Genomic DNA, 16,780 nt, shown 5'->3' with positions numbered 1-16,780 from the left:
CTCTCTCTCTCTCTCTCTCTCTCTCTCTCTCACACACACACACACACACGCGCGCGCGCGCGCGCGCACATACACACTACTCACGTTATATCACGCACGCAAGAGCATCTAATACATTATTCTTTAACATTTGACGTTCAGTTGGCTTACTTCACCGCTCGATTACTTTTCTGTGTATACGTTGAGTAATACGAAGAATGAAGGAGTGGGATAAAACTTAGTGATGCTGGATAATGAAGTGTCGATGTCGATTGCCAAGTATAGATGGGGTAGTGGTCGAGGGTCGTAGATTAGGTACTAGGGGTCGTAGGATGAACCATGATCGATAGAGGACGAGAAGGTGTCCTTTAAGGTGTCAACTATAATTCCTCAGAGAGTTGATCGTCGCAGTTGCGATTATTAGAGTACAGGGCCGATGACGACGATGAGGTCGCGCAATGAAACAAGGTAGAGCCATCGTGGTGGTGGCCACGATAGGTGTCGCATCACGACGAGCACGCCATCCAGGATGAGTTGCAAGTGCACGTGTAGCACGCGGTAGGTATCACGGGTGTGTAGTAGTAGCCGTTGGCGTATACGTAGGTGGTTGGAGGTGGGCCTGATGGAGCCTGATGATTCGTCAGCCGTTGCTGCTGCTCCTGACAGAGGACTTGATAGGCGAGGTTCTCGATGAGGGCCAAGGTCTGTCGTCGCTCGTGGCCCATCAGGCAGACCGTCGACTCCTCGACGACGCTGTGCAGGAGCATCAGGTACTGATACTTTAGCGCCTCCTCCTCGGGACCGACAAAATGATTCCACAGGTAGTTCTCGAGCTTTGCGCGCTGCTGCCCTATGTCCGGAAAGTCTATGAAGAATCTCGAGCACATGTATCGCTCCAGGGTTTTTATGTAGTCCGGCTGGGACGGTTTATACATCTTTACCAGGAGATTGCAGTACTTCAGGAGTCCGCCGCCCCGAATCTCCTCGGGATGCCTCGTGCTGATGAGCTTCTTGTGGAGATGATAGAGAGCCTCCTGAAAGTCACCGTACACCGACTCGCCGACGACGGTCGGATAAAAGTTCTCGCCGATGGGCAGTTTGCTGCACTCGTAGAAGAGCAAGAGAGAGTCAAGGACGATCTGGAAGGAGTCGACGGAGAACTCGAATTGTCTTCTCATCGTGTCGACGAACTTGAGCTCGACGTTCCGATGACCCCGGGAGTTACCCAAGGAGATGAGGGACCAGCGATCTCCGTCGTTGTTCACTTTCACCATCTTGCTCACGTAGGCCTCCTTGAGGCTGCAGGTGGTGATGCGCTTGCGACTCACGCCCTCTGGCAACAGGTCGAAGAGCGACCCAAGCACTGCGGCCTTCACTTTGTCGTAGTTTCGGCCACTCGACAGCTCCACCGCGAAGATCAGGTCCAGGTCGTTGTACGGCTGGGACTCGGTCGCGAGTACGTGAGACGCGGCGCCCCCGTTAAGGCGAATGTCGCGCACCTTCATCCCCGCTCCCCCGCTGCTCGGCTCGGCCTCCAGTTTGCTGCGCACTACGGTCACGAGATCACGCAGCCGAACCTCCAGAGTGGGAAAATTCCCTCTTCCGTGGATGCTCACTACCTCGTTCATCACATCGTTCAGACGACGAACTTGCTCGAAGCTCAGCACCGCGAGACGCTGCTGCGGATCCTGGCACTCGGGGTTGTTGTTACCGCTTCCTACAACGACGCCGCCGCCGCCGCCGCCGCCGCCGCCGTCGCCATCCCCACCGCCGCCCACGCTTCCGATACCTCCATTGATCCCATTACTGCTGCTGCTGCTGCTGTTGTTGTTGTTGTTGTTGCTACTGCTTTTATTACTCCCGCTTGTGTTATTGTTGTTAGCACTGTTGTTGTTGTTATTCAGCTGACAGAGGGACTCCATCATAGTGACCCGACGTTGGCGTTCCTCGCCAATCTCCAGGGAGCCACACTGTAACACACAATCACCAACGACAACCTTATTAGAATGCACCGAATAGGAATCAATCGCGAAATTACACTCGGAAAACACATTCACCAAAATTTATCTAATTTTTCCAAATTTTCTTGCATATAAGCATTACGTATGTATCAACAAGTATCAATAAATCTCTCAACGTAACTAGGTACCTTGTGCTCCGTTCACAGAGAGCCACTCTCTTCTCACTATGTAACTTCGCCTCTATTAAATAACCGTTTAAAACGTAGCTGTCTGGGAGCTTGGTACTTGCGCAATCCGACAAACTATGTAAATAACTTTCACTTATGAAATCATCTCGCGAGGGAGATCAAACGCGAACAAGGCGCACGAAGTTTTCGTGACAATCCGAAAAGAGAGAAGGAAATCTCGAGAAGCAAGTATTAAATTCACAGCCCGCTCGACTGTCAAGACTGTCAAGACTGTCAATCTTGACAGAAATCGTCGCGCGCAGTGACAGGCAGATTACCTGGCAGTACGAAGAGCACACTGAAATACCGTTATACACGTCGTCACGACCAAACAATCGAACACCCAACCACAAAGTTTCTCTCAGCTATGTATCTCGGAATATATTCCTTTCGTATTTCACTCCCGTAGCTGCGACGCGTTGCGACGTGTCGTGGACGCGAGGCAACGGTGAACTGAGCTCGATGAGTGAAAGGCGCCTAGGCCAACAGCTGCGCCACCACACTCGACGGAAGGCGCACACAAAGGCACCGATCTCCAACCATCCAAGATATATAGGTATCCATCGTGCAGTCGTGCATGTGCTCGAACGCTCCAGCACTTTCTATGACGTCATCGCTCTACCAGTACCTTAGCGGGGGCGTTTGAATGAACGCGGAGGCGTAGGGTGAATGCGGAGGCGGTAGGTAAAGGCCGAGCATGCGCACTGATCGTCAGCCACTTGTTATGTTTCCACAGAGGATCAACGATATATCATATACTATCTTCCTCTTTCCCACCCTCTAAATCCCATCTATACAATTTACTCTGGAGCCCATCTCCTATATATACGCCTACGACCTATCTACGTTCAACAGTCTTTACCATACTCCTGTACTTCCTTATTGTTCAATATTCGAATGTATCTTTAATATCGCTAAAAGCCACAAGAACCTGTCATTCAACTTCTTTTATTTAACACACACTGATCACTGCTGATTATCGACTAATTTTGTCTTATATACTTCCACGCCTATGTACAGGGGCTAAACGAGATAAAGTATTGGTGTTATCGAAGGAGGGGTTTCGTTTTTTGGCATTTATGACCTTTTTTTTCTAATCACGCTCTCCTCTTATATATATATATACATATATAGGCTGTGAATTATAATTGCATTTTGGAACTATCATAACGTCAATGACCTTATTTCTGCTTGACATCCCGATGAAATGGTGCTTTCGCGTAACGAAGAACAATTCGAGGAGGTAAAAATTTGGTACCAGTAACATTCCAAGCTACGATCGTCTGTCATTTCCAAGTACTTGGACTGTTACGTCATTCGCGAGAGCATGCGAAAGGAAAAAAAAAAAGTGTCGGAGAGACAATAAGAGCGCGGAAGCAGAGCGAATCTCTGTGCGAGATTCAGTGAATAAAAATGCTCTATAGGTGACACTATACGCCGATTGATTGTACACTTGGCTATAGATGGTAGCGCAAGGTCATCGGTAAATGATTAATGACACATCGACTTGCTAAAAAATGTAATAGGGGCTGCTCGTCGCAGATGCACCACAGTGTATCTACGTCGTAATTCGACGACCTACATACACGGCTCACACTATCCGGGAAAGTGAATCCTCGAGGTCGTTCAGCATTTATTATCTCAGGTTCGATCCGTAGCTCCCACATACTGACATTAGAATAGAATCGGGTACATATGGTTGTACCGACTATAAGAAGACCTCTAGATACCCTAACCCATAAGACAATAATGTAATCCAGTGTTCCCTGAGAAGTAGCAAACTTATTCAAAGCCTCGCGAAGTTCTCGTTTCCGTGAAGGATCCAGGGTCGACGTCGCGACGACAAAGGACGGGCACATGAAATATATTCAACGACCCAGTGGAAAAGGGAAGGAAGGTAAGAAGGCCTGCTCCCAGGCAACCGTCTTCCGTCGCCATGACGACTACGTCCTTAGAACCCAAGAGACGGCAGAGCCTGAACGAAAATACACAAAGTGCCGGCGAGATAATTCTGCAGCGATCAGGATGATGTCGCGAAACTTGCCTCCTCTGTGTCTACGTATCTTGGGATCAGCTGACTGGAGGGTGAAGAAACTTGAACGGTCCTGTACGTACAGGCTCATTCATAGCGAACGAAAGCGAACCGTCGCCCAAGAATAATGAGGTCGCGCCACGCATTCCACAATGCGGCACGAGTGTGCCCAGTGAAAACGAAATGAATATTCGGCGTTCGCAACGCAGTGGCTCTTCGAAAAAGGAGGTCATCGCCTTACGGGAAAAAGTTCTGTACGACGTAGATGTCCCAGTTTACTGGGTGGGTCGTTGCACCCGGGTACCGTGACTGCGCCGAGAGATAGGTGACCTGGCGGGTTCGGTCAGGTAGTCCGGTAGTCTATATGCGCATTTGCCGATTTTACAAAGTTTGCGCCCTGACTTGCGTCATCCTGAGCTGAACGTGACTGAGTCACTTTTTTTTTTTCATTGTCTCTTCGCTTTAGCGAACAATCCAGTCACGAGGTTAGGATCGCCCATCGCAGTCATTATGTAACGCTGTGTGATCGGAGAACTTGCATTTATATATTTATTGCACGTGCGTGATGTAGTTGCGTTGAGCTTTAAGGGACAGGATCGGGGTACGGGTCGCAAGTAGCCACAAAGATAAGGAAGAGATAGGACCGATAAAACTAGATACGAAACTGGACCGATGTAACGTACAGCACGTACGGCAATATGGGTCGACGGTCACGACGTTTCCGTCGCTGAAAAAGCATCATTCACGTCACCGATCGTTGATCTTGATCGAGGCTAGAGACGCAATTACACGAATGGGTATGTCGATGAGGATCCCTCTGGCGGCATTTCTGAGCACGCTACCTTCGAAAGGAGAGTTTTCAAGCATACGGGTGAGCGAGGTGGGTGCGTGGACGCAACCGACGTCTGTAGCGACGGCGCGTCGGAATCGCGTTCGGGAGTCTCTGACGTCAGTGGTCATTGATCCTGGCTGAGCTCGACTACGTCAACCGAACGTGAAATCCTGCTCCACATCCCGCATCGTCTAGGCATCGTCAAGATTCCACGTAACTAAGTGTACATCCGAGCGTGTAGCCAGCGGCGCCATCGGGTCCGCCTTATTAAAATAATTCGCATAATCCGTTCTAATAATAGATCGGGTCTCGTTTCTTTTTTCTCTTTCTCTCTCTCTCCCGTACGTCTATCACTTCGAAGAACTCGTAGGACAACCAAAACGTGTTTTCGTCAAAGATTTAACATATCTATTGAATAGCAAGCGCGTGTGTTGATCGCCTGAGACGTTGTCGGTAGGAAAAACCGGAAATACTCAAATCAAATAGTATAATCAGCGTCGTTGACGCGCCATAGAAATTCGAGGCTAACGTCCGCTATCGTATTCCCACCAAAGACACAATAACAACACGTAACTCCAATCTCTCCGATACGCTCACTCTTTTGTTTTATTCGCACTACTTGTGTCACGGTCTATTGTCGTCGCAACACAGTGGTCGTTATGATTGGGCTTTACGTTTCCGCTGACACGAGTCATATCCCCACCCTACTTCCTTCAATAATCCCCCTCCCCATCCCACCCTCACCCCGGATGCCTCATGGCGACTCAGTGCCGTAACAAAGTGACTTGTAATTACCCTGGATTCCGAGGGTTAATAAGCTGGAGGTATTAACCCTATACACGTGATATTCAAGAAACATATGCCAATCCCTGGACACTCTGGTAGGTAGACGTGGTACTGAGAGGTAGGGAAAACGAGTGCTGAGCCGTGGGGGGAGGCAAGAGAGACAGAGGGGGTAAAGGAAGAACGTAATAGAGATAGCTAGAAAGATAGAGGAAGAGAGAACGAACATTGAGAAACCCTAAAGGCGCTTCGCTCTACAGGAAACGCTTCGACCTTGCCGAGGTGAACCCTTGCGGGCTTTCGCCGTCCGCCTCCACGAACGTAAATCAGCTACGACGTTTCCAATGAGGATCGAAAGAAACCGAAAAAAAAGAGCGTCGTCAGGCTGACGCGGTTGTCTTAAATCCTCATGGCTCTTCCTTAGACTTCGAGAGCTCTCGTATGTGTCGTTCTGTAGGTTACAAGTGTATTCTTTATAGTCGGTGTCTTTTTAGACTCGTTCACGCTTGGCTAGTATCGCTTTTTGTTCGATTCTCCAGTTTCCGCCGTATTCATAGCTCACAAAATGTATTGAAAATAGCTCTTCTTCCGAGGGGATCTACACACTCGTGCTGTCAATGTTTGTTTTCTCCTGTCCCGCCTCTTCCTTCGTATATCAGCTGTGGAAGTGGGGAGCCTAATGCGCGTCCGTGCGAAAACGACCGCAGCGCCGCGGCGACCGGACGGAAAGAAAAAAAAACGTAATTTTGCAGGGACAACGGTCTAAGCGAACTCACGATGAGATTGCTCGATTTTTTTTAGCATTGACAACAATTTACTTGCCGCGTAAAGCACCACGTGATCACTTTTGCCATTTTACGTATAGGTAGCGATACGTTCATACGTAACCAACGTAATTTCGTATACTTGTCAAACGCAATTTGTAGAATTTAACCTCGTCGCTGTATAGATGCCTACACAGGGGATACGGCAGGTGGCAGAGAACGAATGTCCGGTATTTATAACGGAAATAAAAAAAAAAAAAATACTTTTCACTAATATCTTCCGGAGTAAATTTTGCATTTCCGGAAATATTGAAAACACGCGTGTACAATTATGTCGGAGTAGCGCATCAATTCGAAAGTCATTACTAATTGCGACATGAATATTTTCATTTTACAAAAATATATCATAGATAAATTCATATCGCAATGTTTGTACTGAATGAAGATTTTTAAAAAGTCATATATACCACCGACGTCAATGTACACGTATATTTTATCGCCAATGATATATGTGTCACATCCGGAACGAGCGCACCAAGAAAAATTGTCATTGTCGTGCGCGCGATTGGCTCGAAACTAGGCGAATCGAGATTAGCGGTAACGGTCTTGGGTCCATTCGAAATCGCACAAACAAGCAGCAATACAGATAATAGATATACTCCTCCGTAGTGAAAAGTCGCTGTGACGTTACCGAAAGAGGCCTCGCTCGCTCTCCGATGGACAGTCAAAGGTCACCGCAAGAAATTGACCGACAAGTCAGCCACACGTGCAGCAACAAACAATGAAACAAAAGATTTGCACGAAAAACAATTGCAACTGACTGGTTGCCAGTCGGTAGTGAAAAGTTCAGTTCCTATATCCGAAATCCGCGATTGGTCCGTGATCCTTTTTTTTTTTTTTTTTTTTTTTTTTTTTTTTAACAAACTGCTTTATACGGCTACGGAACCAATGTAACAGAGTCTTTGGATGATCGGTGTGTCACGTATACACGAAACGAAACCATTCAAGTAAAAGACTAGTCTTGTCGACCAGAAGCTTCCGCAAAGCTTTTATATATTTTTTTTTCCCGTATAAGAAAAAAAAGGCAACGATCACCATTCTCCGAGCTGATAATTCGCGTGTGTTTATTAGATGCAAAATGTGCAATGTAGCATCGTCAGTGAGAGATTGCGATGACCCTGACCTTGAATCTTTTGCATCATGACATTTAATGAAACATATCCTTTGACATCCCTAAGAAACGGTGACCATCGATTTAAGGATCGATACGAGTTTATTACTATTGACTTCCAACCAATTATCGAGACCAATAGGCAGGATAACGAGTGAAACAAAAAATAGAAAAATGCAAAAGGCACCAGAACTACATGTCGCCTTATCAGTGCTTTGACCACCCAACTTTTCAATTATGCAGGTCCCTGGCGTCACGCGCGAATACTTTTTATTTACGAGTTGCATGAATATCCCAAGACTGAAGAGGCGAAGGAAAATAATAACGCGGTGAAAAAAAGAGAGAGACTAGATAAATTAAATAAAGATACGGACAAAAAGAGTCGATAAATTAAAAAAAAAAAAAAAAAAAACATAGCAATCAACCATTTAGATAAAGGTGAAAAAGAATTTTCAGAGGATGGACCAGACACGAGAGGTTATACTTTTAAAGACAGATATAACAGGGCCCAGAGACAATTATGGACCCATTACAAAGAGACACCCATTACTTTTACACTTATTTTCCGTATACTTCGTGCTCTCGTGTATACCAAAACATGGTAAACGTCATTAAGATCCATAAGCAGAAAATTAATTCTAGAAAAATGTTTTGGTCTTTGAACAACGACAAATTCCAGTAACAAGACGACAGTCCAGTTCATGACTTTCCATTGCGATTGCAAATCCTGCCAGTTCACCTCGTTAATCTTACTACACTTTTACGATTCTCACTAAAACTTTCATCTTGTCCAAAAACAAAGAATTGCTCTGTCGGTGCCAAACTATAAATTTCTGTAGGTGTAGTAGAAACCGGAATCGCTATTCGATAGCCGGTCGCCAATAGCAAATTGTCATTAACCGAACCCTCTTGAAGGAACACTGCAAGCGTTATTACAAATCTTATGACGTATCGCCCAGTTGACACTTACAAGTAAATAATAATTGTATGTATCAGTGCGTAGTTAACTCTAACGCACCATATATCGGAGCACGCTCAAAAGTGCACTGGTCAATGCTGACGACAGTTGCAAGAATTTAAAATCCCGGGTGACCATTCGAAAAGAAACATGTATTTGGAACAGTCGTTGCCCAAAGTCATTGCGTTTATCATTAGCAGACCTACAATTGACGTTTCGTTTCGACTAAGTGAAGCGTGCTAAAATACGAAGGAAAGTTACGCCAAGAAGAGACCAGAGGCGTAACAGAAATCTCGCGTGATCGTCAAAGCGTTAATGGCTGCGTGCGTGACGTGTCGCGTCGCCGCATTTTTCCACAGGCCGAAAGGAAACGAAATAGAAGCGACTTCGTTCGGCGCGACTCATCGGCACAGATATTCCTGCCTGTCTCGAGGCACCGGGTATACTCGATTCTTACCGAGCCTTTCAAATCTACATGACACACGTGTCTACGGAGTGAATGTATTTTTCGAGCGAATTGATTAGTTCAGAGGTCACGTGAAGATAGTCAGTTCGCGTTAAGCGTATACGTCTAAAAGTCATCGTAATCTATCGAGCACGAGAACAAAGAGGGAGAATAAATATGCAAATAAAAAAACCGCCCTTACAAATTTTCGAACCACAAATGCAATTAAATCCATAAACAAGCGACAGTTCAGCGAGTTAAAAATCGTCTATAGACAGATGGGGCTGAACGGAAGTAATAAAAAAAGAAAAAAAAATTCAGTCGTTACAACGGATAACAGTTGACCTTTGATAATACCTATTGGCCATTATCAGCGATTCACAGCCTACGCGTGTAATCGCGAAATCACACCTCAGTCGAACAGACGCAATGGGATAATACTGAAAATCCAATGTAGTAATTTGGCAAGGTGGGTTAATACGGATCTTCGGTCGTGAAGTTTAAATGAGAGAGTAGGAAAATAGGAGATTAGAACGAGGGAGACGAGGGCGACGGGGAAATGGGGAGAGGGGGCGCAGAAACAAGCACGAGGCGTTCCCCCCCCCCCCCCCCCCCCCCCCCCCCCCCCCCCCCCCCCCCCCCCCCCCCCCCCCCCCCCCCCCCCCCCCCCCCCCCCCCCCCCCCCCCCCCCCCCCCCCCCCCCCCCCCCCCCCCCCCCCCCCCCCCCCCCCCCCCCCCCCCCCCCCCCCCCCCCCCCCCCCCCCCCCCCCCCCCCCCCCCCCCCCCCCCCCCCGCCGGCCATTCCAGCCCTCATTCGTATTCCCGAGGCCGTGGGAGGATTTGAGAAGATTCGTGGAGGAGAGTGGGGGAGAGTGGAGGAGAGCCAAGGGAGGGTTTGGATAGACCTCAAGGTAAAATCGCACGTAGCCTTTAGGTGGAGAAGGATAAGCGTATACATAGATATAAGGACAAGAGAAAAAGGCTATAGAGATGATCTTCACGGAGTATGGCCAGGGGGAGCGATGACGTAGATGCGCAAGAGTCTAGAGATTCGACGCAAGTAGTTTTGCAGTAGGTATACGAATACGTATGACTACGTGTATACACGTGATGTAGGGTGTTACGTAAAGTGATCAACAATTTTGTACAACCCGATGATCCTCGTTAAATGTTTATCTTGGATACACGTTATAAAGATATGAACGGGTTTTTCCTGAAGGCTGATCGATCCTCCCGGAAGTGTCTGAAAATTGGGGTATTCCTTGAGTTCTACCTGCGTTGGATTGTCATTTAGAATTTATATTAGAAAAAGAAAAACTTTTATGAAGACCAGTAAGGGTTTTCCCGATTGGTCATGACGTTAACGTTTAATTTCTATGTACTATTCGGTTTGGCAGATCGCTATGGTAACGCATTCGATACTTTACGAAGCAAGAGAGTGAAGACGAAGTAGCGGCCAGAGAAACCGGATACGGGCTCGGTGTAGCTTTTGTGTACGGTACGGAGTAAAGGTTAAGTGGAGAAGCGGAACGAGTGTAGGAAACTGATGGATCTGGTCTGGGTGATTGAAGCAGGCAAATGAGAGGACAGGAGGGTTACGAGTCAATGCGCAACAGGTAAGCCAGTCGTGCTGACGTAGTGGCGTGAAATCGAAAATGTGAAAATATAGTCTTCTTGCGGTATGTGCACGTATCGTTTGGCTAGTTGGTCGTTCGTGTTTACGGATTGCTTGGCTACCGACCGACTGACCGGGTATATCTATGTGTACAGATAAACGGAACACTTCTGGGAAACCGTGACAACAACATCGCTTCATTTAAATAATATTATCGCGTGCGCGCGCACATGAGTATCTTGCGTAACGCGAGTGGCAGGAGGGGGGATGTGAAAAGAGATGAGCATCTTTCTCCCTCGTGTCAACGATCAGAACAAATACTTTAATTCGGATTACATTTTTTTCACCGAATATTTAACAGACGACGTAACAGATATAGGCGATAAAAAAAATATTTTGCCATTTATGACACACACAGAAGCGCAAAGCTTAACTATGACCACTTGGCGCTTCTCTCGGAGCTCCTTCTGTCCTCGGATATGTTCCATTAATGAAATAATATCAACCCTCCGAGCTTCCTGGGATTATTTTGTAGAAATACAAAAAATCCTTCGCTCTTCGAAAGGGACATCTCCGCTCGATACGGGGAAATAAAATAAAATTATTGAAAAAGAAAAACGAAGAAATAAAGAGCCACGGACGAAGACGCTGATAGACAATAGCGAGTTTCTCCGAAGCCCACCTGACGACTACACAGTGACGTCTTTCCAGCGTTCGCGCTCGCTGTTCTTCGTGTACCAACCTAACCTAACCTGTCGCATCCTATTATCCAGTAACGTCGCACCTGACTTGCTACGGCAAATCGCCCTAGGACTTCGCTTCCTCGATTGCAGTTTCGTGCAGTAACGCAAAAGGTTATAGAACGAAACGCAAAGCTCCCCGTGTGTGTCTACCTTAAGGCAGACGGGAGAGTCGTGAGTTAAAAAGATATTACCCACGAGCGAGATGAAGAGAGAGTGGAAACAGTGGCGACCCCTACAACAAGACCCGAACGAAGAGAAAAACACGCTTGGCTACGTCCCTTCGTAATTAGTAACTCGAGGCCGAAGACTACTTGGATACACGAGCGAGTGCTCTCCGTGCCTGCGCAACTTGTTACGAGTACGCAAGTATCCCGCGCTCTAGAGCCACTTCGCCACTGCAACTAGCCCTATCAACAACTTGTAGAGAGCACATGAGTGAATTGCCGCTTCGCCAGAAACACTTGTGGCATTCGATCCGAGAGCGTAGCGAGAGTACAACTCAAGGCTCCTTTCTCCGCCGTAAATCGTACCACCGCCATTACAGTTTCGCCCACGCTGCTTTTGAAACTCTTCAAGATTCCCTCAAAAGTATAGAGAGAGGGAGAGAGAGAGAGAGAGAGAGAGAGAGAGAGAGAGAGAGAGAGAGAGAGACAAGGATCCAGGCCTATAAGAGTTATCGGGATCGACTGATTGATTGGGGCAAGAGGAAGGTCACTGTTTAATTACCGAAAACGGGGCGCCTATGCAGCCCGTAAAAGGGATAGAACGGAACAAGAGCGAACCCGACACGGACGAACGTTCCTACGGTAGTAAGACAAAGAGAGTTGAGAGTTGCAAGTGGGCCAGAGCGAGATGCAGCCCATTGTGAAACGGAGACCCTGAAGCGCTTTTCCCGTGTCGTGCGTCGCGTGTACTGTGTGATTCCGTCTCTCTATATACACATGGGCAACACGAATGGAAGGGAGGGAGAACTACGCAGCCACGTCTAACCTAGCGCAACAACCTGTCCTAACCTTCCGGACAGTGTGCCCCCGTCGCGCACGTACACCGGGCGAGCGGCGTTTCAGCCCGGAACATAAACAACACGGTTGACGCTTGGTGGGGATAGGCCAGAAGAGCCTGACGTTCGGCGAGATAAGTAAACAGAATGCCAAGACAGTTAAGTGTACTGGGGGGGTACTGTGTGACTTTAGAAAGAGAGACGAGGCTACGACTCGAATAGCTAAGGAAGCCCAACTGACCGATGAACGTGGAAATAAAAAGTACACAAGCTTCACGCTTAGTATCCGCAACAGGTCCTGGTGGCGAAATGGTGGAAGCTCCTCGGACTTCGATCCACGACTTCAGCAGGCAGAAGGAGGACGTTGCTCCAATTCGTGAGGTTATCCCGCGTTATGAGGCTGAACCTTGCCGGTTGTTATTGTGACAGTCGTAGCAGATTGTTTCGCAGACGGATGCGATCGTGTGTTTCTTGTATCAACGTGTCGATGCGCACGTACCGCCATATGTAGCATATGTATACGAACCTTGAAACTAGACGGACGTAATAGCAAACATCGGCAAGATTACGATTTCCGTGGCCCCTCAATTTTATTATTGGCTCTTCAGCTATGGACCGAAAAAATTGATTTTCAAGCGTAGAAAAAAGTCGATTTTATCTTTGTTTAAGAGATACGCGGCCAATCTAGAGTTAATTGGAAATACGGGCGATATGGGTATGACATATCGAATTACTTAAACGCTAATCCCACGATAACAACAACAAGAATAATAATAATACACCCGCGCACCATCGATTCTTTTTTCACTATCGTTATTCTAGCCGGTGTTTATGGTCATATTCGATATGTGCCTCGCTTTAGGTTCAAAATAAAAGGATCTAAAAAGAACATCTAAAAGGGTTCGTATCTCTTAAACTAAGGCGAAATTGACTCTCTTTAATCTCGAAAATCACTTCCTTTTGGTCCATAGATGAAGACCCAATACTCAAATTGAGGGACCACCGAATCCGTGTTCTCTCCCCAGACATCGTGTTTTCACGTATCATGCGTATTAAGATTTTTATCGACGCGCATTCCTCCGTACAGTGGCATGCATAAAGTATGATAACATTTGTTATATGCTGCATTTAGATGTTGCTTGGTACAAGCTTTATTAGATTTTTGTACTTTACTGTACGTGTCGTATAAAGGACTAACCGCAGTGGCGCAGGGCTTGGGCGCGTTACGTGCTCGAACGTAAACAAACAGGACAGGAACGCGGCTGCGTCTTTCTCGATAACTATCTGTGGGCGTGACGTTTTCATTGGAAATTTAATATTACATAATGTTATAAAACGTAATATGGTTATCTGAATAATTTGTAGAACGATCGAGATTTTAGGTACGACGCCGATGTTGACACGTATAAACAAAATCATGTTGATCGATCGAGGATTTTGAAGCGTTTTACATCAGTCAAATCAGTGCTAAATATTTTTTTATCGTATTCACAGTGTATTACGGATTAATTGACGCAGCGAAGGGTGATTTGTATTATAACGCGTCTCCATAGCCCGGAAAAACATTTGTAGCGATGAACTTACTACGTCATTACCGGATTAATGGCAATTTCCGAAGTGTTTCATTTTTCACAAATTTTTTACAAAAATAATTCTCCCTAATTTCTTAAAGATTTTAATGAGGCACGGCTCAGTCTGTTTTTTAAATAATCCTGTACATATTCTATTAGCTAGATATTCGATCGTGTTAACCGTAATTGTAGCAGTTTTTTAACGAAGACATTCTTTCGCTGAATAAACAACAGGCCAATTTTCAAACGGTTAACACTATCAAATATCGAGACGATCAATTTTTAGAAGATTATTCAGGAAGCAGAATGAGCCGTGCCTCATTAAAATTGGTGAAAGAAATACGGATTATTCCTGGAAATAATTCAACGGAAACTTACCTTCTCGGAAATTAATGTTAATTAGTTAATGCTTTTGTAAACCCATGAATATCAATGTTTCTCGGAATTAAAGGCACATGCCGTAATACAAGTAACAGCCAACCAATTTTATTGAATGCATACAAATTTACAAAAATTGAGTACTCATTTGACTACTGTGAAGCGCTCGAACCTCATAAAGTGACTAGCGATTGCGACACGATAGATGTCAGATTTGTATCCCATTGTCGGTAAAGTAGTAATTACAAAATTTGAAAGGTAAGAAAACACACTAGTTAAATCTTTCAGGGTTACTTATGTATAATTTGACACTGGAGATATTATTGAGAGCATGGTACAATATTTCAACGTGGTTATATATCTATATATACGTCATGTGGTAACTTCGAAGAATTGTGAATAAGATTTTCTTAATATAATTATGGGCGTTATCACTGATTTCTATTTCAGGATTACTACGCTCGACGAGGCGTTCGAGTCAGAATCGTCAAGTCAAGCTGAAACATCCTTCCTTCTCTAAGCCACGAAAGCTATAGCCAACGTATTTGCACGTAATATATATGTGTACATACAGGGTGAGTCGTTTAACTTGGCACCAACGAATATCTCGGAAAGGAAGTATTTTACGAAAAAATTGTTCGAACAAATTTCGTTTGGTGTCGAAGGGGGGGAAACAATGCTGTGCCGTTATGTTTTATTCGCTGCGATTCTCAAGGTCTTTCCAAGGTCAACTTTGTTTTTTTTAAATGGGAACCTATATTTTTGATTGCAGATTCTTATGCTGTACAAATAACCAATTAACTTTTGTCTGAAACATTTTTTTATTAGGACCAGTATTTTCAATGTTATTTGAACATCAAGCGTAGGCCCCGGGATTATTATTAAGTATAGCAATTTTGTAGATACGAAAATCGGAAGGGAAGAAAAAAGTTAATTAATGTTTTTTTTCTTGCGTAAATAACCTTTTTATTGTTAATATTGCCAAATAATATTTTAATAAGTGTTAAAAATGATGTCTTTCAACATCAATACATTTTCGAACTCTCCTGAGCTAGAAAAGGGCCTTAGTTAATGTTTGTCTTCTCTTGTTGAAAATATTGGTCCTATTAAAAAAGGTTTCAGACAAAAGTTAATTGGTTATTTGTACAGCATAACAATCTGCAATAAAAAATATAGGTTCCTATTTAAAAAAGCCAAGTTAACCTTCGAAAGACTTTGAAAATCGCCGCGATTAACAAATAACGGCAAGATATTTATTTGTGCCAAGTTAAACGACTCACCCTGTATGTATATCTCAGGAATCTCTGGCGTTATGAAAAAAATATTTTTCCCCTCAGACCTAATACACTCAGTGACTAACAACCACTTTGGGAAAGACCTTGAATTCCAGAGTGCTTGCCAATATGTCCATCCGCCTGGCATTACGTTCTGATTGGAAGCGGCACGCGTGTAATGTAATCTAATTGCAATGTAAAAATGTAACGACACTATGTTCACCTGATAAAAATTGTAGAACCACCTTCCAACCCCCCCCCCCACTGTTACCTTGATCGAGCCCTAATTGCGTCACTATAATTATCTTCTTGAAATCCTTATCTGCTGTTTGCTATCCTCGTACGTTTATACCGAGTCCCATGACACAGGAGAAACATTCGAGTAACCTAATTGTGTTTTGGACAAAGAGATTTGTTATTACGCCATTGCGAGTAACCTTCCTGCCCTGACCTTGTCGCATTACTTCCAACGGGCGACTCGGGTGAAAGTTGATGTATTCAAACTATGGCTTCGCTAAGCGTCAAACAATCGCTTCTTGTATTCCACCAACAGTACAGCAGTACAGCAAAAGATCCTGAGGATCGAGCTGTAATAAATTAATATAATATAATAATAACAATACAGAACTCTTGGTTCGTCTTTGACGAATCCACCTTATTCCCCGTTTGACCATTGCGTTCTTTACTTTAATCCCAAGCTTAATTCAATGTCGATAAATTGCTTAATCCAAGTTTAATTCGACTTTGACAACTGTCAACACTTTAATGCATGGTGGTTAAACGATCGCGTACGTTGTGTTTTCGAGTTTTCGTGGCAATGCGGAAGATACGTGTATTACGTAAAATTCATTATATTTATAAGTAATTATATTGTTACGTCCACAAAGATGCATACGTAGAAGGAAAACCGTTAAAGAATTTACATCCGGGCTCGAGTTTGCCAAGTGGAAGAATAAGGTTATTATTACAGCCGTACCTCGTTACGACCGAGTGTTAGGGCGGTTGGGGAAATAGGATTCTAAGAAATTCGTCGCTCGAGCGCCCCCC

At 45.1% G+C, this 16,780-nt stretch overlaps 1 protein-coding gene across 6 annotated transcripts in view; it reads right to left on the bottom strand.

The window, feature by feature from the left end:
• Window positions 1–6: 6 nt before the first annotated feature.
• Window positions 7–16,780, bottom strand: part of LOC107270101 (putative nucleotidyltransferase FAM46C) — a 69,848-nt gene continuing 53,074 nt past the window's right edge. For 2 of the 6 annotated variants that reach the window (XM_015744827.2, XM_015744908.2), the window contains exon 2: window positions 7–1,949. In XM_015744827.2, the coding sequence (XP_015600313.1) occupies window positions 486–1,949 (1,464 nt within the window). In that variant the 3' untranslated portion in view covers window positions 7–485. Of the gene's footprint in view, window positions 1,950–2,121; window positions 2,420–2,445; window positions 3,259–16,184; window positions 16,321–16,780 lie in introns of those variants that run through there. The other 4 variants (XM_025090347.1, XM_015745073.2, XM_025090402.1 and 1 more) reach the window with 4 other exon arrangements.

This window comes from Cephus cinctus, unplaced genomic scaffold, assembly GCF_000341935.2.
Source record: "Cephus cinctus unplaced genomic scaffold, Ccin1 Ccin1_scaffold0008, whole genome shotgun sequence".
Taxonomy (NCBI): Eukaryota; Metazoa; Arthropoda; class Insecta; order Hymenoptera; family Cephidae; genus Cephus; species Cephus cinctus.
Note: the sequence above shows the minus strand (reverse complement) of the source record. Positions and strands in the feature narration are given on the sequence as shown.